General features: G+C 41.1%; 1 protein-coding gene across 7 annotated transcripts in view; it reads left to right on the top strand.

The window, feature by feature from the left end:
* The first annotated feature begins 1,178 nt into the window (after positions 1 to 1,178).
* GAREM1 (GRB2 associated regulator of MAPK1 subtype 1) overlaps positions 1,179 to 22,397 on the top strand; it is a 172,733-nt gene continuing 151,514 nt past the window's right edge. For 4 of the 7 annotated variants that reach the window (XM_081150226.1, XM_081150227.1, XM_081150229.1 and 1 more), the window contains exons 1-2: positions 1,179 to 1,689; positions 2,582 to 2,680. In XM_081150226.1, coding sequence (XP_081006352.1) covers positions 1,569 to 1,689; positions 2,582 to 2,680 — 220 coding nt within the window. In that variant the 5' untranslated portion in view covers positions 1,179 to 1,568. The remainder of the gene's footprint in view (positions 1,690 to 2,581; positions 2,681 to 22,397) is intronic. The other 3 variants (XM_081150228.1, XM_081150231.1, XM_081150232.1) reach the window with 1 other exon arrangement.

Below are 22,397 nucleotides of genomic sequence, written 5' to 3' on the forward strand. Positions count from 1 at the left end.
AGTGAGAGTACAAGAAAGGTGGGTGTGGAAGAATCTCGTGTTTTTCTTCAGTTGATAACTGGAGAGGTTTATTCATTGGCACAGACCTAAGTGAGCCCACTGAAGAATGTTTTCAAGTCCCCTGGGGCGGGCAACACAGGCGCTCCTTTCGCTTTGTCCGGCACCAAACACTGAATACTTGTTGAAAAAGAGGAAGAACTGATATGCAACCCATTCTCCTGGCAACCACTCACCTTTGCTAGTGTAGGATAATGAACACACAAAAGTCAGGATCTGCCTGAGGAAACAGTCTGGCTGCCACCTTTACATTCTGAGCTCTGTCCGCAGAGAGCAGGCCCTGTCAACACCGAGGGAACAGAATGATTTACCATAGAGAGCAAACTGGGGGGGCTGAACCCCAGCACGACCATCCACGAGCTGTGCAATATTGCCAAACTCCTTAATGCCTTGGTACGTGTATCAAGGGAAACGATCGCAGCCTTTAAGATGGGAGAGCTGAGTGAGCGGGGAAAGCATGGGGAAACAGCCGGCCCCAGGGCTCCCAGGAGCGCAGCTTGCCCGTCCCCGGGCGCGTTTGCGGCGCTCTCCACGAGCTGGGTCCTATATGGAGGTACTGAACAAGGACTGTCACCTTCCCCTGCGCGGGCGCCGACCGTCCATGAGCTTTCTCCCTGCCTCGGCCTCTTGCATTCTGCCCAGCGGCCAAAGTCTAGACTTGGCGGGATTAACTTTCAGCCCCGTCGGCACAGTTGCAGGGCCGGGGAGAAGCGCCCAGGAGCGCGGCGCGCTGGCCTTGGCCAGCCGTGCAAGAGGTGAGCACCGACATAGGTCCCTTTTGCGTCGGGTTTTAGCAACTCCAGGGGGCGCGGGCGATGGACACCCGGACTCGGTGACCCCGGAGCCCACCCGCTCCCCCTGGGGCCCCGGAAGGAGCCGGGGCGCGCCGCGGGCCCAGCGAGGCTGCAGGGCGCCGGGGCGGTCGGACGGGGGAGCGAGAGCTGAAGCCCGCGGAGCGCGCGGGGCCGGGAAGCCGCCGCCTCCCGGAGCCCGCGGGCCGGGCGGGCGGAGGCCGAGCGGGAGGCGGAGCGGCCGGCGCCGGGGAGGCGGGGGCGGGGGCGGCGTCTCCCGGAGCTGCGCAGGCGTTGCTTGCACCTTGTTGATTAGTCAGTGCTGGGAGCGCTGCTATGGCGCTTCTCAGACCCGCGGCTCCTCCTCACTCGCTCGAGGCGGAGGGCAGGAGGGGGAAGAGGAGGAGGAGGCGAGCCGGCGGCCGCCGCAGCTGCAGACCCGGGGCCAGAGGAGGAGGCGGAGCGGGAGCCGCCGCAGCCACCCCGGCCGCCGCCGCCCGCCGCGGGGCTGCTGCGAGTCCTCTCGGGGCTTGAGGGCGCGCGGGGCGCCGCAGCCATGCCCCGCAGCGGCAGCTGAGTCCGGGCGCGGGGCCCCCTTCTTCCCGGCCGCTGCAGCCGCCGCGTCCCCGGGCTGCCCGGCGCCCCCGCGCGTCCCGGACCTCGAGCGCGAGCCGCGGCGGCGGTGCCGGCGGGAGCGCGGGGCAGGAGGCGGCGGGGAAGATGGACCCGGCGCCCTCGCTGGGCTGCAGCCTCAAGGATGTGAAGTGGAGCTCGGTGGCCGTTCCGCTCGACCTGCTGGTCAGCACTTACCGGCTGCCCCAGATCGCGCGGCTGGACAGCGGTGAGTCCTGGCCCGGCCGCCGGCGCGGGGCAGACGGACGCGGACCGCAGCCCCGGCGCGGGTGCCGGGAGGGTGGGACCCGGCGGGGAGGGGCCGCCGCCCCCCGGCGCGGAGCTGGCCGAGCGGCTGCCGCAGCCCTGGCGCGGCGCTCCCCACTCCCCCCGCAGCCGCTTAGAGATGTGGAAATCGGGAGTCCTTGCAGTATAATTAAAAAGGACGCCTGGAAAAAAAAAAAAAACCAACCTAGGGAAAACCTCTGCAGATGCTAATCTGGGAGGCGAGCTGTCCCTCCCACCCGCCTGCAAGAATTACTCAACCTGGGAAACCCTGAAGAGTTATCTTAGGCAACTTTCTTACAAAATAATTTTGCTTTGGGTGGCATCTGTATTTTTGGATGCTCTCTCCCCCACCCCCCACAAGAAGCAGCAGATTTTAAGAGGAAAAAGCTCCTGGGTGACCCATGAAAGGGATCACGTTTCTCAGAGACCTTTTATTACAGCTTGTCTGTTTTGTTTAACCGAATTGAGCTGTGTGTCGAAAATGTTTTTCAGCAGAAGTGATGGTATACTTAAGGTTACTTATTAGCTTAGCGTATTTCCACCCTGGAAAAAAATTCAATCCCCCAAACCTATATAGATGGAACCCGAGCTCAGAACGAAGGCATGCTTGTAGGCATTTCTTGAAAAATGACCATCAGAAACTAACCAGATATCCCCCAGCTGTTGGTTCTGCAGTGTGACATCTGCAAAGAAGTAGATGAGCATAGTGGTCAAGCAAGCAGACGCCTTTCAGCTGGAGAGTAGTGACAAGTCAGGTGGCAATTTAGTTGTGTTTTGTCTTTTCTTGTGTTTTCACAATAACTTCAGTTGATTTTGGTTTCATACGATTTCAGACTGTTTGCAGGAAGAAGCTTGCTCTGCTGTGGGGCTGCTGGGAGCACCTGGGCTGCGTCTGGCTGGCAGGCAGATAGAGCTGTGGTCACACAGGCCAGGTTAGAAGAGCACTGAGCAGAAAGATGTCATTTCAAGTCACAAGGAACAGGGTTACTCTTTCTTTTTTGGAGTACAAGAGTGCGTAACATGAGATGTGTAAATGGCCCACGGCATTTTTACTCTGTTTCTTATCTGTGGGGTTAGATTAGACCTTCGAAGTGCTGATGTGAAAAATAAATGGAGGAAAGTTCATGAAAGCTGGAAAACTAGGCATGCCTGCTAGCTTTGTTTGGTTGGTGGTGGTTGTGGTGGGCATTGGGAATAAATGAGGGGTTTTAAAACTATAATGAAGTACAGATCAATCCAGAAAGGGACAGGTGGTATCTTCAGGCATTCCTGCTTAGAGTGGGGGTGGGAAAGTGTTTTGCGTTTTAAATATGTATCTGGAGATCTGAATCTGTGTGTGTGTGTGTGTGTGTGTTTTCAGTGTTTCATTTCCTCTTTCACTGTGCAAAATTGTGTATATTGGAAGGCTATGAGTCTTCCACACCTTTCCCAGCCTTGTCTCATCTCTGCACATTCCACCAAAACTTCTTAGCCAGGCAGAGAGCACTGGTGCATGTGGTGTAAAAGCTACCCAAAGGCTTCATTAAACTGAAAGTTTAAAGAGGCTGAGTATCAGTTGCAGACATAACTTTTAGCTTTATTATTCACTTTCTTATCCCCACCATTCATAAAAAGGATCTGAATCAGCAGTGTACTCATCCCACACTTCTTTTTAAAATTAGGACGTGGGTAGCAAGTCTAACACTGTATCCTTTCAAGCTGTGGAATGGATTTTGATCACTGTGTAATTCCAGTTCTTTATTGTAAATTTCTTATTACCGCTTGAGAATCACAATGGCACACACAGATTTGGAATCACAGCCAAATACCGCTTTATGCCGTGCTTCTGTCACTTAACAATCCCATCTTATTTAAATATTTTTGTTTTGTTTTTAATCGCTGTGTAATATCCAATGGGATGGCTATACCGCATAACCAAGTCCCCTGTGGTGATCATCAAGCTGCTTTATTTTTTACTCTTATAAGTTGCGATACAGTTAACACTCTTGTACATAACTCTGTTAGTTTGGGTTAGGATATATTTCTGACTTGCTGAATAAGCATGTGAATCCTTTTTAAGCCCTTGATACATACAGATTGTCAAACTGATGTAGAGACTAAAGGTGATACTCATACTAACACAAGAATGGTTAAGTATCTTAAAAACAAACAACAAAAACTTTGCTAGTTTGATGGGGGAAAGTGTTTGCTTACCAATTATATTTGGATAAACTTTACAGGAGTTGATCATAGATTCCATGCTTATTTTTAAACGTGTTTCATTCACAGCAGTGCTTAGAACATGTTTAGGACATGCAGCCATATTTATAAATGCTATATGGGGAGTCTCAAGCTTCATGCAGTCCTCACCCTGTGTTTGTCCTTTTGCTGGTTTTAGTATTGCAGGTACATTTTACACACACACACACACACATACACACACACACAAATGTGAAAGGTCGTCATTTTCCAAATCACTTGTTTTAAAAGAGACTAGAAAGAAATTGAAAAACATCCCACTCGTTGACATTTTGCCAAGAGAAAACAATTGGTGAATTTTAAGCAATAATTAAAGAACATTAAACATCTGATTTTATAACTGTTGACTATCGAATGCCTACTATGTGAAGGTACATTGTACTTGATGTATACTGTCTCAAATCCTCAGCAACCCCATTTTAAGGACTTTGAGAACCTGAGATTCAGAGAAATTGACCTACCTGGTAAATGGTGGAGTGGGATTTCCAGCTGGCTTTTGAACTCTAAAGACAGACTTTTTATCTCAAATACTACTACCTCCTCAGACTAAATGGGAGTAGGTTTAGAGTAGGTCTAACATCTGCTCTAAATAGCCCCACTGTCTCTCTGAGTGCCTAAGGACCGGAAAGTCAATATTTTTAAAACAGTGTAGACACCGAATTAAGTGCTAGCCCCATCCATCATATGTAGACAACTTTCTACTTCCCAAAGGAGTGGCTGAAAAGAGGTAAAGGGCAGCAGGGAAGAAGAAAGTAAGAAATCAGAGAAAGGAGGAAAAAAGTGGAGTCTGGGGTCTTAGGGTACAAGATGTATCGAGATAATTCCTCAATACATTTGCCATACTTAGAATATTAACTACATAATAAATAAGGACTCTCCAATTCTTTGCATTAACTTGTCACTCATGAACTGCAAGTCAGATAGATGCATTTACTATTACTTCCCCAGTGGAGAAATTTGTCATCGTCTGATAAGATAAATATAAAATTAGTGAGCTTTTATGGGTATTGCCTCATGAATCTTTCTGTAGAACTCAAAAGAAAAGTACTCTAGCTATTTTCCAGAGGAGTGAGATGCATCTCATCAGCCAAGGTCTAACCCCAGTCAGCAATGCAGTGAACATCAGACATTTAAACTGATCACTAATCTTAGAAACTTGGCTGTAGAACCAGGTTTAATAAATTTATTTCTGACCAAGAAGAGGGTGGAGAGAAGGCTCAAAACTGGCCAGGTGGGAGATCATCGATTCTCTGTCTCCTCAGTGTTTCATCCTAGAAAGGCTTGGAAGGCTTGGTCTAGAGCAGTGTTCTTTCAACTTTTTTGTTCTCTGCTTTAAAGAGTCTGTAAAACTCTGTACCCTAAGCACAGTTTTAAGCTAATTCCTAAAACTTCATCCTAATTTAAGTAGTTGCAAGGATATAATTTTCAGCATATTATAAATATTGACCTTTTAAATTAAGTTACATCAATTAAAAATTTCTAATAGGATCTATATTTGATTCTCAGTATCAATGATTTTTTTAAAATGCATGAATAAATTCTTCAACAGTTAAAAATTTGACACCTTTTGTTTTTCTCCTTAAAGTTGTCTTTAGGTTTTCCTTCCTCCTACAGAATTCTACCCCTAGGTAATATATTTTTATGTTTAAAAGTGTCTTACTGATCATTCTGTGATACTTTCTATAACAAAAAATGTATATAAAGTCAAACCCAGTGTTTTGTATTTCTTTTGACCATAAGGCTCTTGGTATTTAAATATTAAATTATCTGACTTACAAAAGGAGTCCCAAATACTGGAGACTTTCCCTCCTCCACATTAGCATTTTATTGGTTCCCTTTTTTGGTCACCCTGGCAGCTTAGAAAGATCTGGGGAAGGTAGTGCAAATACAGGACTTTTGTAAAGTGGAGGAGGGCCATTGTGAAGGAGAGGTGTTGAAGGACAGCTTCCATTCATCCTGGGACGGAGCCCCTCCATCACTGTCATGGTCTCGGGCAGATCAATTTTTAGAGAAGACACCGATGGAAGTTGGGGATCTGGAAATTGATTCTCTTACAGGTGTGATGCTGAACCCCTTGAGAAATGTTGGCTTTACTCCAGACACATATCCCAGTTCCAAGAATTCTGGTCTGGAGCAGTGAAAGATAAGTTGATGGCCCTGTTTGCTGAAAGGAAAGGGAAGACCAAGGCTGTATGGACCCACAGGGAGAGAGGGAAAAAAAGACGGTAGGAGTTGGAGGCAGCTGTTTAGATGGATCAGCAGCAGTCTCTCCTGTCCAGCTGCACAGAGGAATCAGGGCTGATTCGAAGCCCCAGCTGTGTCCGGGACTGGGGGGACCCTGGTCCCTGCCTTTGTGCTGCCTGCTTCTCTAACTACTATCTAAGTGCCCCGAGTGCTGCGGGAGCAGAAACATGGATCCTCAGATCAAAGAGAGGCTCCAAGTGGCTGTTTGCAAATGTCAGAGGTGTTTTTAGATCCATGTTTTATCTTTGAGATTAATGTAAGTTCTCAAAGTGTACTCCGTGATGGTTATTATATATACATACATGTATATATGTGTAATATTTTTTCTGAAGTAATTCAATATAAGCCTTGCTCCAGGAAGATGTTCTATGCCTGTGTGTCACTTCATTTCCCTTGCAGTCTGTATGGTAAGAGGGACACCCCAGGTGACAGAGGTGGTAGCTTAAAGGATGCTGGGTTCGGACCCTAGAGACCTGTGTTTAGTTACAGATATTGCCATTTCATAGCCATGTAATCTTGGTCAGGTCTCAATTCCTTTGATTTGTAGTTTTTTCGTGCAGAAGAAATGGGCAAACATTGTACTTGCCCATGCATCTCAGTTATTCACTAATTGTATATTCGAGCAGCTAATATTTATTAAGTCCCTTCTATGTGTCAAGCCCTGTTAGAGGTATTGGGACTACAGCACTGAACAAATCAAGACAAAACCTCTGTCTTCATGTAGCTTACGTTCTTGTGTAGCTACCTACTGTGATAATTAAATGCAGTACTGTCTGTAAAATACATGTTTTGCAAAACACTATACACCTATGAGATTGGTATAGTGGAGGTGCCCACCAGCGTGGGGCAGGCTGCACAGTATATCATTTAGGCAACAGAAGTCCACTGATAATAGATTTTGTTATCCTTGTACAAATAAAGAAACAGGGAAATGCTCTGGGTGACTTCAGTTTATTTCCTTTTGAGTATTCTGGATTATTGATCTGATAATCCACAGGTTATAAAAAGGCGGTTGGTGTAAGGTCTTTATCAGAGAGAAAGTGCTAAGAACTAACTAACCCAAGATTGAGCTTGGGAGAAAACAGAGCAGGAAGTTAGGAAAGGAACTTTTAACTTAATCCAGAATCACATGTGAGTCTGATCACATTCCACCAGGACACTTGAATCTTTTTTTAGCATGTACTCATTGCTCCTTTACTGAGTCGGTAGTTATTTTCTGAGCACCTATACTTATATAATTGTCAGGAGGAAAGAAGTACCTGCTATAATATTATACACATAGTAGGTGAAGAAGAAAGTTTCTTGAATATTGTTTTATATATCATATACTTTTACTTTCCTCTAGTTATCACCTATCCCAATGGGCCGTGCCTAAACATTACGAGAAAACAATAGGAGAGGACCTTGTAGAGGACAATGGATGGTGATAAACAATTAGATCCACAAGACAGGTGTTGGACATAGCTCCTTTTACTTTTCAAGTTCGATGACTGTTTTGAAAGTCTTAAATGAGTATATACATGGCCAGTAAAAATCTTGGGGTGCTCTGTTCACATGTAAAAGGAAAGCTGGTTCCACCATTGTAATGGACTGCATCATAGTTTAAGGGCAGAATATTTTCGACTCTTGCTGATTTGCTTGCCTTATTGAAATAGCAAGTTCTAGTAGACCAGCTTGTAAACTCTTTTATTTCTATTTGAGATTCCTGAGGTATCTGTCTTTTCACTTACTGAGCTGCAGTTCTAGGAAAACTCATAAACTACTTCTTGTCTTCAGCAAGACTATCAATCTTAAGAACACCAGCTATTTTACCCAACCTGAAAAATAACTTTCATTGCTGGTTTATGTATTATTTTGTCATACTTGACAAAATATAAAATACCTGCTAAAGTATTTCAATATGTAGGAAGCACTTGATAAGCATTTAATAAATGAATGAGCAAGTTTCAGTATTAACATTTTTAAGGTCCAAAATATATTTCTAAAGCTATCTTATGACCTCTGCAAGTCTGAAATCGAATTTCACTTTTGCTTCAATTGAGATAGACATTATACACTTAAATATATAAATTGGAACTAAGATGGTAAGTCCTAAAATCAGCAGTAGGAAAAATAGAGACTCATGGACCATCATGATGAAATAATGGTTCTTAGGGTCATTAGTTATCAATATTTTAAATAAATTATTTTTAGAAATTATAACTTAATTTTGGATTTTTTTGCTTTCTTGCTTGTTCTTTCATTCTGAAATTAAGATGCCCCCTTTACATATGCCTTGTAGCTGTGTCACTGCATTTTTAACCGTTTATGGACTAGAATGCCATAAATCTTTGGAACTAGCCAGCTCTTACTACACTAAAGAAAAGGCCTGATTGGACGGTTAGCTAACCACTTAACTATCCATGGTCTCATCTTCTCAGGGCACCAGGGATTTTACTTCTAAGCAAAACAAGCCACTTGGTTTAAATAGTGTTACAAAACTACAACTGCTAATTTGGTACAGTTGTCATCTTCCTAGAATAGCCCAAGATTGACTTGAAACCTTGGTGTCTTAATCCCAGACAGTGAGTTTCCTTTTATGCTGTTGCAGGAGTATTACGTAGCAGTAAAAGAAGGGCAAAACAATGTCCCCGAGCCCTTTTCCGGTCCTGTGGACAAATTTCTTATCATTATAGGGCAAGTCACTTTAATTGACTCTGCTAATTCTTAAACCTAGTTTGAAGTACTTAAATACACTTGGGCTTTGATGGCTTAATGGTTGTTTAATAAGTACCTAGTCATTGAATTTAAAAGGCAGTGTGAAGTCTTACGGTTATGAAGATATGTGTTATTCAGGTTAATATTTAACATCTACAGTAAGTTATGATTAGGCCTGGTTATAGCTTAGAAGGGAATGTAGTGATCTGTGAGCAGTGCTTATGTGTCTATCCCTGTGAAGATTTAAAATAAGTCATGTACTGTTGTTTTTCTCCACTCAGTACGGAAAAGTTTCTGTGGTCAAATTTTTCTTTTTAAATGACTCTTTTCTCAATACCAGACTAGGTGTTAGAAATGAAATTTTGCTCTTGATAATTAGTACACATTGACAGTATTTTTCTTCTAGCAGGGAACTAGGTTCAAATATCAAAGGGAACCAGAAAAGGGTAAATGTTTACTTTTCTATTTTTAAACATAATCAGTTACCTTGTAGGTAATTAGGAAGCACTGGTTATAGCAGATTCTGTCATCTATTCACACAAAAAAGCTTAATGAAATGCCTGAGGAAGCCAACTTGAATAACTCCAGGACATCCATCTGTGCAGCGGCTGTATTCGTGATTGATATTTACTTTGAATTGCGTCTCTGCCTTTAGCAGCACTGGGCAAGCAAGGATGGTTGGAGTCAAAGAACTAACATCTATTCCATTGTCATTCCTGGTCCTCAGCAGCTTATGTACCAAGATCTTTAATTTCAGTCTGTTTCAGGTTAACATTTAAAATAATGCAAGATCCATTTTCACCTTGAACCATTGACCCACAAAATCAATCACCAGATCCAGGTTAAAACACTTTAATTAGTGATGTGTAAAGAGCTTTAGAATAGGGTTCCGATTACCTATTTAAAGTAAGTAATATAAAGCTTTATACAGATATTCTCCAGTTTTGTTTTTCCTGTTTATTTTTGTCCTGTCTTTTGGTCAATTAAGAGGAAGGGAGCCACTGAGAACAGAAAGGCTCAGAAGAAATTTTCACAAGCTCATTATGGCCAGGTACATCAGTTAAGGTTAATTTGAGTTATATAGTGGCTTATGCATACAACACGGACATTTTCTTTCTTTTTCATATAAAAGAAGTCTGAAGGTGCAGAGTCCAGGACTGATACAGCAGATCTACAGAATCAAACACCCAGGTTGCTCATGTGTTTCTGCTCCGTTATCCTTAGGTAGTTTTCTCTTCATGGTCCTTAATGGCTGCTGAAGCTCGAGCCTTCATGTCCGCATCCCACGTAGCAGGAAAGGCAAAAGGATTTGTCTTACCACCAATTCTCTACTGCACATCACTTACATCTGTCTCATTGATCAGGAATTACACACTCCTATGTGGGCAGGAGGGCAAGGATCTAAAGCCTTTTAACTGGCCACACTGCCCAGGGGCTCTTACTGCAGGAAAGGGGAACATTCAGAGACACCTAACAGCCTCTGCTACTCAGATTTTTGCTTTGATGCCCTCACTTTTTTTCCTATTCAAAACTCACTAAAATAGCTGTGTATTGGCCCTCAATTCCTTGGCATCTCTTTGTTCAGGTTCTTCCTTAGCCATGATAGTATGAACTTCTTGCCCTTTTCTCTCCTCTCTTCATCCCCAAGGATGAGCTAAAACCTTGAAGTGATTCTGCTTAAAAGGCCCTTTATTAGAGGTGGAAGTACTTTATAAGTAAGCCATAAAAAGTTGTGTACTTGTAGGAATTATTGTTATAAGGCACTCCTCACATTCCTTTTTGGCTTGCATACTTTTATATAACTTGTTCTGTAACCATGATTAACATTTTCCTGTTATGCACACATGGCTTGTAAATAGAGACTATATCTAAAAGTGACACCAAACTATGTTTAAATTTTACATTAGATCATGAGCATTTTCTGTCATTAATATTCTTTTGAAAATAAAATGGTCATGAGTAAGTAGAATCCTTTTATTACTAATAAACCATTATTTACCCGATGATTTTCTAGTTGTTAGACATTTGGTGGTTTTGAGTATCATGTTTTTGAGGATATCTTTGTACCTAGATTTGTCACTTTTACATCATTTCATTATTTGGGGTTCCTGGAAATGGGATGATTATTCAGAAATTATTATTATTTTTAGATTGTTGATAGGTATTGCTAACTTATCTCCAGGAAGTTTGTACCATTACCAGTGAATGACTAAGCCCATCATTGGATATCAGGTGTTTTATAATTTAGACATTTTAAAAATTGGCACTTTTTCTAGTTTGTATTTCTTTGATTACTAGTAGAATACTATCAATAATTTTATCATATTCTGTAATTTTCTGAGCCCTTTGTTCAATTTTTGGTATAATTGTTTTTCAATAAAAGTTAAATCCTAGTGTCCTTTTTCTTGGTTCTCTTCAGGATATTTATAAATAACCTCCAGGTTTCATGTGTGTTTACTCTTTTTAAACTTCCTTTCTGTTTTCTTCAGTTGATATTCATAACTAGGTATCACCTCTGTTTCTGAGATTGGATAATTGTGATTAATATTTTCTTTATTAACCTGGATGTAGTAATCAAGTATTATGTTCACTGTTGCATTGTGGCCAGTCCTCTAAAAGGATGTATCCCCTTCCATTGTAGAAAATAAAATAATCACATGCGAGCCTTAGTAAAACCGTGTTGTGTGTTTACAACTATAATATATTTGAGTTCAAGTCATGGAGAGGTCACCACAGATACTTCGTTGTTGATCACTTCCTGTGCATTGAGTGAAACTAAGCTGATAAACTAGGGTTGCCGCTCTTTGGTTTTAAAGACTAAAAATAAATTGACAAGTTTATAAAAAATTTTATTGTATTTTTTACATGTAACCCATAATGAACTCTTAAGTGCTACATGTTGTGCCATTAGTTTTCTACACGAATTCCTGTTCTCTTCAAAGAGATGGACTACAGCAGCTTGAGAGCCTGCTGAAGCTTAGAAGCTGGGTGCTGATGCGAGAGAATAAATAATAGAGATGCACAGGTAACTTTCAGACGGGGAGAGAAGCAAATGTGATTGTTTGACTGTCATTTCATTTCTTCTGTTGAATATCTCTGTAAATGTCAACTTCAATGGAATGGCTATGAAGAAGGGAACCAGAGATAAGAAGAAAAGCCTAGTTTAACTCTCTTTTCTGTGTATGGGGTGTGATTGATGGGGAATAAAAAACATACTCTTTTACCAACTTGGCACCCGAGGACTATAAATAGTATTTATCAGAGGGTTGAGGTGACAGTTGCCATAAGTGAAGCACTAGAAGGCTTTAAGATTGTCTTTTAGCACGGCCGGTGTGGCTCAGCGGTTGAGCTTCGACCTAGGATTCAGGAGATCGAGGTTTGATTCCTGGTCAGGGCACATGCCCAGGTTGCGGGCTCGATCCCCAGCAGGGGAAGATATTAGTCTGAGTAGACTATGCAATTGAACACTGTGGGGTAGATACAGTAGGAGTTCCATGCTAATGAGTGGAGACTAGAGAGGAGGGAAATATATAAACTAAGTATAAATACCATTTATAGTCTGTCCCATTTTTTTAAATTGTCACAATGTAACAAAACTTTATTTCCCCCTGATTATTAACAAAATGACTATTATGTTAAATCTGATGTCATATTTATTATGTGAATAGTTCATTATGAAGAATTTGAAAACAGAAATATTTTAAAACTAAAGGTCATTCAAAGTGTGAACACCCCAAGATAACCATCATTGATATTTTGGTGACTGTCCTTCCATCTTTTCTCCATTGTCTCTCTCTCTCTCTCTCTCTCTCTCTCTCTCTCTCTTTCTCTCTCTCTCTCAATTTTACATAAATTAGGGCATTTTAGCTACTGCTTTTTTTTTAACTTCACTTCAGCCTTCATTCTTCCAACCCAACCCTGCCTTCCTACATGATCCACTTGGATAATTCAGTGTATAGCCTTCATATTTTCTCCATACTCATATAATCCTACGTCTACATTAGATATACATACAACGACATATACTGAAACATAAGTCTGTCATTACTTTATGAAGATGGGGTTGTATTATATATACTTTTATAGTATACCTACTTTTTGGCCTCTTGCTTATATTACTTATAGAAATCTTTCTTAATGATCTGATATAAAATAAATTCATTCTTTTTGATGGCTGCATAATATTCCATGGTGTGGAAATACTCTTCTGTTGATCTCTGTTCAATTTGTTTCTAGTTATTGTTTCCTGTGAATTACACTTCACCAAACATCCATGTACATAATGTCATTAATTTGTTTATTGTTTCTAAGATGTTCTCTGGTTTCTAACTCATATCTTTTATTTCTTTCCCCCAAAACATCTTTGATTGCATTGTCTTCCTGATTCTCTTCACCTCACATGGGAAGACCAAAATTAAATCTTTTTAGAAAAAATAGGGAGTCTTCTATCTCAGTATCAAAACCCATTAGAGAAGAGGAATTGATTTAATAGATGTACCAAATGCTGTCCAAAAAATCTCTTTAACAGTTCTCACTCCCACCATTGATGTATGAGAATACTGTTTCTCCAAATCCATGTCAACATTATGTATTATAAGTTAAAAAAAAAAAATGCTATTAGTTTGCATTTTCCTATTAGTGATTTTGTGCCCTTTTTGTTTGATTAGCATTTAGACTGCTCTTCTGCAAGTTTTTTGCTGGTTTTTCTATTGTTGACTTATCCTTGCCAATTTCTAGATGCTATTTATACATTATAGATACATTTTTTCCTTATATACATCTTATCTGTTGGCTTTGTTTATATTTATCCATTTTAGAGTTTTTAATTTTGACATGGATAGATGAGTCTGTTTTTTCCATACTTTTTCACTCTTGGCTAAAAAGCATCTCCCTGACCCCTAGCTTGTACATGTAGTCTCTTAGATATTCTAGGAAGGTTTAAAACATTTTTTAATTTAAGTCTTTAATCCATCTGGAATTAATTTTTGCATATGATGTAAGAATTTTATTTTCTTCCAGACTCTTCTTCTGCCAGCCCATTTATCCAAAAGAATGCTTAACTACTGAATTGAACTATCTTTGTCAAATTTATTTTGCTCTTTAACAGTAGAGAAAACACACTTCGGCCACACCTGTCTTTCAGGGAGTGTTTTGGGTTGTGATCTAAGAACATATATGGTTAATTAAATTTGAAAACAATTCTTTATTCCCCAATGTTGTGACTAGTCCCTCATCTTGACACCCCCCCCCCCCCCCCCGTGATAGTGGGAGGCCTGAGACTTGTTCTTCTAAAGAAATTTTAATTCATTTTAAAGCCAGTGCTTCACTGTTGAGTCTGGGAAATGATAGTAACTTGTTAAATGCCTTCTGGAAGCATAGTCCAGATGCTTTGGCAATACGTTTTCTCCAGGGAAGAATTTGTTTTAAAATGATACTTTACTAAGCTGCTGTTGGTGTGTGTGTGTGTGTGTGTGTGTGTGTGTGTGTGTGGCTTTCAGAATTTAAGAAGCATTTGCCAATTGTACTTGACTTTAGATGACTTTAATTGAAAGTGTATTTCCCATTATTTTTTGGATGATGGGCACACAACACACTGTTCATAATATATGTGTCTATTGCTTAAAAAAATCCTCTAATGACCCACATGTGTTCATTTTTAAAGACTTAAAGTAAATTGTCCTACATTTTTCTTACCACCCCCAAAATCTTTGATGGCATTGTCTTCCTGATACCTCTATATTTCGCATACAAGGACCAAAATTAAATCTTTTTAGGAAAAATATAGGGCAAAGTGGACCTTATATCTCAATGTCAAAACCCAGACTTCCTGCATAAGTAGAGGTGAAATAGGGTGAGAAGAGAATTCAATCATTCTCTGACACCATTTTCTACTATATGATCTTTCTGTAAAACTACAACAGAATCTCAACCCTGCATTTTTATGAGGGCCTTTATTAGGTTGGAGTCGGGTATGTATAAAAGTTTTATCACTTCTCTTTTGGATATGCCTTTCCAAGCCATCCGAGAGCCAGCATCCTGTCTTCTCTTTCCATTGCACATTTCACAGGATCTAGTAGGACCACCAGATGTTCACTCGACAGATCAGAAACCTTGTCTGAATGACTCCTCCACAGGTTCTTGGGTACTCTGGCTTATCTCAAGTAGCTGCAGGCTCCACCCCAGTACACACACAGGTGCACATAGTCTGTTCTTTACCTTCTGACCTTTTAGCAAGTTTTAGACAAGGAAAGAAGCAATACTTCCAGCCGACACCCCTTCCTGCTTCAGCTCAAGAATTTTAGAACTCTTTCCCAATCTCCGACTTCTCAAATTATCTCAAGCCTAGAAGAGGCCCAATATGTATGTCTTATTTTACGACTTACTGAATTATATTTGGATATATTGACCTCATGGAAAGAAGGTGAAAATTATTCTGAGGCTAGGGGAAGCCGCCTCAGCAGTAAAATTTTGCTGGTAGAGCCCTGAGGCTTGGCTGTACTGTTCAGCCACAAGCTGTTTAATTTGTCCTGATGTGTCGTGAGAATATATTTCAGAATGGAAATGAACCTTATTCACTGATTCTAAGGTGCACATTTTAATATCTCTGGAATTGGGATGCATCTTATAATTAATCCCATGTCCTAGTTTAATAAGCTTATTTTTTTTTTGGTTGTAGTGAACTAATGTTTGTGTTACAAGTGATGGCATTCTAAATTACATGAACTATGGTCATTCCATGGAGTACCTTTGAGTCAAACAGTGTAGTGGGTTGAAGACTAGCTCCCAAAAAATTATGTCTATGTCCAGATTGCTGGAAGGTTGTTACCTTATTTGGGAAAGGGTCTTTGCTGATGTAATTAACAGTCTTGAGTTGAGATCATCCTGGATTACCTGAGTGGGCTCTAAATCCAATGACAAGTGTCATTCCAAGAGGAGAAAGGCAGGGGGAGATTTGAGACAGACAGGAGGCCGAGACTGGAGTGATACAGCCACAAGCCAAGGTTTACTGTAGCCCACCAGAAGCTGGAAGAGGCAGGGAACAGACTCTCCCCCAGGGCCTTCCAAAGAAGTGCAGTCCTGCTGACAGCTTGATTTTGGACTTTTGGCCTCCAGCACTGTTTGTGAGAGAAAAAATTCCTGTTGTTTTAAGCCACTCAGTTTATGGAAATTTATTATGGCAGCCATAGGAAAGTACTACATGTACACATACACACATGCACAGAAGCACACACATATGTAAACAGACGCATGCTTTGCTAGCCTATAGTTAAATAAATGCTAGAGGCCCACTAGGTAGGTAGATTTTTTTTAAAAAAAATTTTGTAGAAAAGCTAGCAAGAATTCACTGACAACAAAAATATACTTAGGACAGTGAAACAAGGAAGGGCATAGAAGCAGCAGCAGGAGAGCCTAGGCTGGGCTGCCCTGTCTCACTGGGAAGTCAGAGAAAAGGGGGCCGTGGATACAAGTTCAGGGGCTTAGCCCAGGAGGAGCTGCCGCTGCTCATTGCTCCCCTGGTTGGAAGTTGCACAGAGTCCCTTAGAGATGAGGGGATACCTGCCTGTGGGGGAAGGAGAGGGGAAAGGGAAAGGCACAGGCTGGCTCCTGTGCCTTTAGTTAAACAACTATTACTGTGTAATAGGCATGGAAATGCTTCATTCCAAAGGTCAGCTGATACTGCCAAAAGCTCTTACCAGATTTCACAGAAAACATTAACCGACTACTGAGCTAGTTCTTAAGGAGTGAGTAGAGTTTTGGTGGGTTTGGGAGAGAGGGAATGCTCTTCTTGATAGGAATGTACTGAACAGAGGCACCTGAGGGGATGAAAGGAGATGAGGCCCAAAAGGCAATTTGGAAGCAGATTTTGAAGCGCTGTAGCATGCTGAAGTGTGACCTTTAGCCTGTGGCTACACTGATGGCTCCAGTATTCCCCACCCCCGCCTTCCACCACTTCCAGGACACAACAGATGGTATCATAACAGAATCCACTGGCGCCCCAAATGTTTATGAACTCCGATATAAATATTAGTAAATAATGAGTTGTAATGATATGTGTTCTAATACATGTAACCTCTTAATATCAGTAGCAGTCTCCGAAGAGGCTCAGTGTAGACTCTTTGGACTTGTGTCCTTCCTTGCTCAGCTGATGATAACCCCCCCCCATCTCTCTCTCTCTAACCTGTTAGAATTTCAGTGTGAGTCAAGTTTTCAGAGAGGAGCTTGAGTCCACTCCAGTTTTTATTTTAAGAATCAATGATTTCACAAACTTTAACATTATATGAAATACTACTTTTGAGCAACATAGTCTGCAAATAGTTTGAAAATCAGTGTGTAGTCAAGTGATTCGTCTTTGCTCCCGGAGTGCCTAGCACAGGGCCTGTTTATAAAAGCACTCCTCAAATGTTCACTAATATGAACCATGAGAAAATGTTGAGGGACTTTAAATATGGGAAAGGCTTAAGCAGATTTAGTCTCTGGAAGGATTCTTCTGGTGTCATTTTGGATGATCATTTACAGCAGGAAAAATTTGGAATTATAGTGACAAATATTTGGAAGCTCTAGGGTTATAATCAAGAGGAAAGATTCCCTCTAGTCAAAATTAGTGAAGTGGGAATATAGAGGAGGGGGTGAATTGGAACTATTTCAAAGGTGAGACTTCTAGGACTCGTGCTTGGGCCTTGGATATGAGAAAGAGGCAAGCATTCAGTAGTCCTGAGGTTACTGGCTTGGGTGCTGATGCCCTTATCAGAGGTGAGAACACAGATGGAGAAGCAGATTGTAGGGGGTGCATTAGTCAGGGGACTCTAGGTTAGGCTGTGGTAGCAACTCCAAAATGTCAGTACTTTCAAACAGCAGAGGTGTATTTCTCCCTTGTGCTGCATGTTTATCCGAGTTGGCTGGTAGTCTGCTCTGTGTCACCATCGTCACTGCAGGACCCAGGCCTGTAGGCCCCTGTTTATGCTTTCACATGTGTTGAGGCAGAAGAGAGGATCTGGCTCCTTCAAGCGTCTGCCCAGAAACGATGCACCTAATATCCCTCTAACATTTCATTTTTAGTGGCAAATTCCATGGCCACACCTACCCCTCAATAGGGTAGAGATGTGTAGCTTTTCCATATGCCAGGGGTGACTCTAGTGACGATTGTAGGAGGTATGGGAAGGCAGCGTGTTAATCTGTGGATATGCTGGCATGAAATATTTAAGGGAAATTCAGTTCAGAAGGAATTGGAAATCTGGCCTTGCATCTTGAGAGTTCAGGGCTGGAGAAATCCTATGGGAAGATTTCAATGTAGTGGTCATAAAGCAAGCCAGAGGAGTGAATAACTTTGATCAGGAGGTAATAGAACCTGTTCTAATGGTGGTAAAATGTTAAGGTTAATAAGTTTGTGGTCACAAATATGGCATCCCCTAGGGCATATTTTTTTAGCAGCTTATTATAACTTTTAAAATAATTTTAAGTAACTGTTGGCATAGGAGTGGAATTAATCACTTAAACGGAATTTAGCTTTTTCAGACTCCAAAATCGCTGACTTGCATTTAGTAATTTAAAAGGTGCCTTTACGTTTTGCAGTAGGATTTCAGCCAATTTTCTGACCCGACTGGGAAGAAAAAGTATTGCTAAGAATAGCCACTGTAGTTTGAACTGAAGATCAGTTATAAGTTGATTGATACTTAGATTGCTGAATACACTGAAAATTAGAATACCTTATACAGTTTTCTGACTGGTTGTGCCTCAGACAAATACACAAGCTTAACCTTGCTGTAATGATATTCTTTTTTATAGCTCCAATTACTGGCAAAGGGAGGTAGTTAATAGCACTTTTCCCCATTGGCCAGTGTACATACATAAGGAGACATGCTTTTTCTATTCTCCAGTCTCTTAAAAGGTTCTTGCGCTTTTTCCTGCCTGACCTCCACAGGGGTCTCACTTTTTAAACTTTTCGTGTGAATGTGTGTGATTGCCCAAAATAAACTCTCCTCCCTTCAAGATTATGCACTTAACAGGAAAATGAAAACAAACCAACCTGCTTTAGTGCATATCACCATTATTTCTTTGAAGGAAATTTTGAGGAATCGCAATAGTAGTGATGGTAAAAATGACAATAGTGGTCTTCACAGTCAAGGTCAACAAGTATTGATTGAACTTCTACTTTTTTATAGCACTATACTGTGAATGATTAAAATATTAGGAAGAAAACTATAGCTTTTACCTTCTTGACAGGCACATAAAAGTATTCAAAGTAACTGTCCTGTATTCCCCAGACAAACAAAGCTATTGGTGTTTACTCTTGGATGATGATTATTATTAACATTTATTGAGGACTAATTGTCATGCTGGTTATTGTACATTTTATATACATTATTTTATTTGATTCTCACAATAGCTCTTTGACAGAAGGCTACCTACCAGCAACAGAGAGAAAGGGAATATTTTGCTCATAGCTGGGAAGTGGAAGAAGCTAGCAGCCAGCCAGTTCTAGAATCCTGCCTTTAACGGCTCCTCTAGCCTGCCTCTCCCAAGTCTCGGACCAACGAGGAGTTCCTTTCCCATTCATATTGCACATTAAAGAATGAGAGAATCTTTTGTTGCTCATCTTTATTAAAAATGGAACCACTGATAGGCAGGGTACAAAGGAGAGGCCTGGTGGCACTAATTGAAGTAAAACCACAAGGCCCCACAGCACTGTTAATAGGGGATGGGAACTACGCTAGACACTGAGAATCACTGAGATGGGTTTTGTATTTTAAATGTTGTCTCCCTACCCCATCCTCCCCAAGAAGGAAGACTTGGGGTGGAAGTGACATGTAAAAGCAAAATAAGAACTGTCTTCATTTTTCCTTCTTAGCATTTAAAATGCTTGTTTCCTAATTGCTTTCAGTGGTGCATACATACATACATATGGAGTTTTTATACATAAACCCATATGTTTAATAATATCCTTCACTTATTTTGGGGGTGAGACTTGGTGAAACTTCAGCCTTCTTTCCAGAAAGGCTCTGCTTCGTACACACATCAGTCACAAAGGATTTGGCAGTTGTATTAACAAAGCGTGATCATGAAGTGAAATAGCAAATGCTGTGGAAACCAAGGTGGGCTAGTACCATCAAAAGTGATAAGAAAGTCTCTGGCAGGTTTGGCTCAGTGGTTGGAGCTTCAGCTTGCAGATTGAAGGGTCCTGGGTGTGATTCTGGCCAGTGTCAGGCACCTCAGTTGCAGGTTCAGTCCCCAGCCCCAGTCAGGGCATATGCAGGAGGCATCCAATTGATGTGTCTCTCTCACATCAATGTTTCTCTCTCTTCCTCCCACCCCCACCTCTACTCTCTGAAAAGCAATGGAGAAAAAATATCCTCAGATGAGAATTTAAAAAAAAAAGAGTGCCAAGAAAGAACATGAGGCATGACCAGGGTGTGTGGTCACATTTAGGCTCTGGCACCAACAGATGATCCCCTTCTCTCCTAATACACATCTGTACTGGGCAATATTTTTACATTGTGTATTGATTAGAACAGCTTGAGCAGTGATTCTTGCTTAACCTTCTGGAGATCTTATGAAAGCTGCAAATACGTGCATAAACACCCAGTCTTTTGCGTAATTTCAAAGCATTCGTCACCTGGCCCATCCTTTGCACAAAGTCAAGGTCTCAGAATCCCAAGCTAGTGCGTCTGTCACTGTGCCGGTCACAGCATAGCACGTGGACACTGCCTCAGTGGTGGGGCGGATAGCCACTCGGCAGTACAGTCATTGATACCATTAGGGATGGAAAGGCACACCCCATCATAGTATTTTATCTTATACCTTGAGTTTGTTAGAAGGCTTGCAGCAGGTTGGGTTTTATCATCAGTAAGGGAGTGGGGGGGGTTGACATGTGCCCTGGCATGGGAAATAATAGAGGTTTCTCAAAAGTGGAAATAGATGCTGTTCACACAAATCTGATTTTCCTTGGAGTCCCCCTAGCCCCCCACCTTCATCACCGGAGAGCAATGAGTTTACCTGTCAGGTACCTAACCGAGGATTGGCCTACGTGGCCCATGGGCCAGATCGGGTCTGCTGCCTGTTTGTCAATGAAGGTTTATTTTAGAAGACAGTCACACCCATGTTATCACACAGGTTTATGGTGCCCCTGCACGACCCTGGAGGTGAGTCATTGCGACACAGGTTGTGTAAGCTCACATAGAATAAACTTCATATACTCTTGCACTGGACAGAAGAAAGGTTGCCAACCCTGTCCTAAGCCATCTGTTCCTACCCAGTTTTCTTTGAGGAAAGTGTTGTTTATTTACACAGATGAAAGTAGAGATGTCTGTAGATCCTGGAAAACTAAGGTGGGCATAGACCACTGTTCCGGACACTCATCCAACAGTGGTTTAATAAATGGTAGCTAGCTCTTTGAAAATAGGACGAGAGAGATCCCACAATAAACCCCTTTAGGCGTACAGTATAGTGATTCTTTATTATTTGTATCCTTACCTCTGTGAAATGGCTTAATTTTCATTTTAGACCAGGAACTCCATTGCCCTCTCAGGGTATACCTAGTCAGTGCAGACTGAATTATTTAGCGCAACACTGCATAGCATAGAGTCGGGAAAGTAAAGCCACCTCAGCAATCACATATAATGAATTTCAACAACATTATTTCTAAATTACGTAGTCTCTTATATTATCCATATACCTTTTATTAATATCTATAGAAATAAAAATAGCAATTTGGGGAACATGCCTGTGATGTGTAAAGCAAATGGGAAGAACAGATAAGGATTAGGCCCCTGCCCTCAAAAAATTTAAAATTTACTATCGTATCTTTTAGTACTAACGTTGTATCATTTTGTTTTTTTACAACTATTCCAGTAGATTTGAGAGACTTAAGAAAGAGAACAGAATCTAGACCAGTCCTGAGAGGTTTTAATCATTTATTGTTTTTCTGTAAAACAGGTATAGCTTTACATTTATATGATATGATAAGAAAAGTTTTATTAATGTGTCTATATTTCCTCTTTTTAAAAAAAAGTTTACTTTTCTGTAAAGCCAAGGAAACTTTTTTTATAATATGGAGAGGAGTGTATATGATAACTCCAGTAGGACTATGACTTAGAAATTTATTTGAATAGTTTTGTTTAATACGCTTTTAAATATGCAAAAGAAAATTTTGAAAATAGAGAATTTAGTTGAATGTTTTGATATAGATAAATTTACTGATTTCTTATTAGAGCTCTACATAGTAAATTTCAACCCGAAAGAAAACTTAAGTTTGGTAGTGCATATTCAGAGATTCTTTGGCTTAAAACATGGAGGAATAATTTGTGTAGTAGACGTAAAGGAATGATCAGAAACCCACACACCGCTTCCTACTGAATGTAAATTAGATGGTGACGGATGCTGCTAATCTGTGTGAAACAGTTGTGACTGCTGTTTGTGCGAGCTTGTCAGAGGAACAGCATATATAGTTTTTAAAGCAGCAAAGTTGCATGGACT

The sequence above is a fragment of the Miniopterus schreibersii genome, assembly GCF_964146895.1.
Source record: "Miniopterus schreibersii genome assembly, chromosome: 10".
In the NCBI taxonomy this organism is placed as follows: Eukaryota; Metazoa; Chordata; class Mammalia; order Chiroptera; family Miniopteridae; genus Miniopterus; species Miniopterus schreibersii.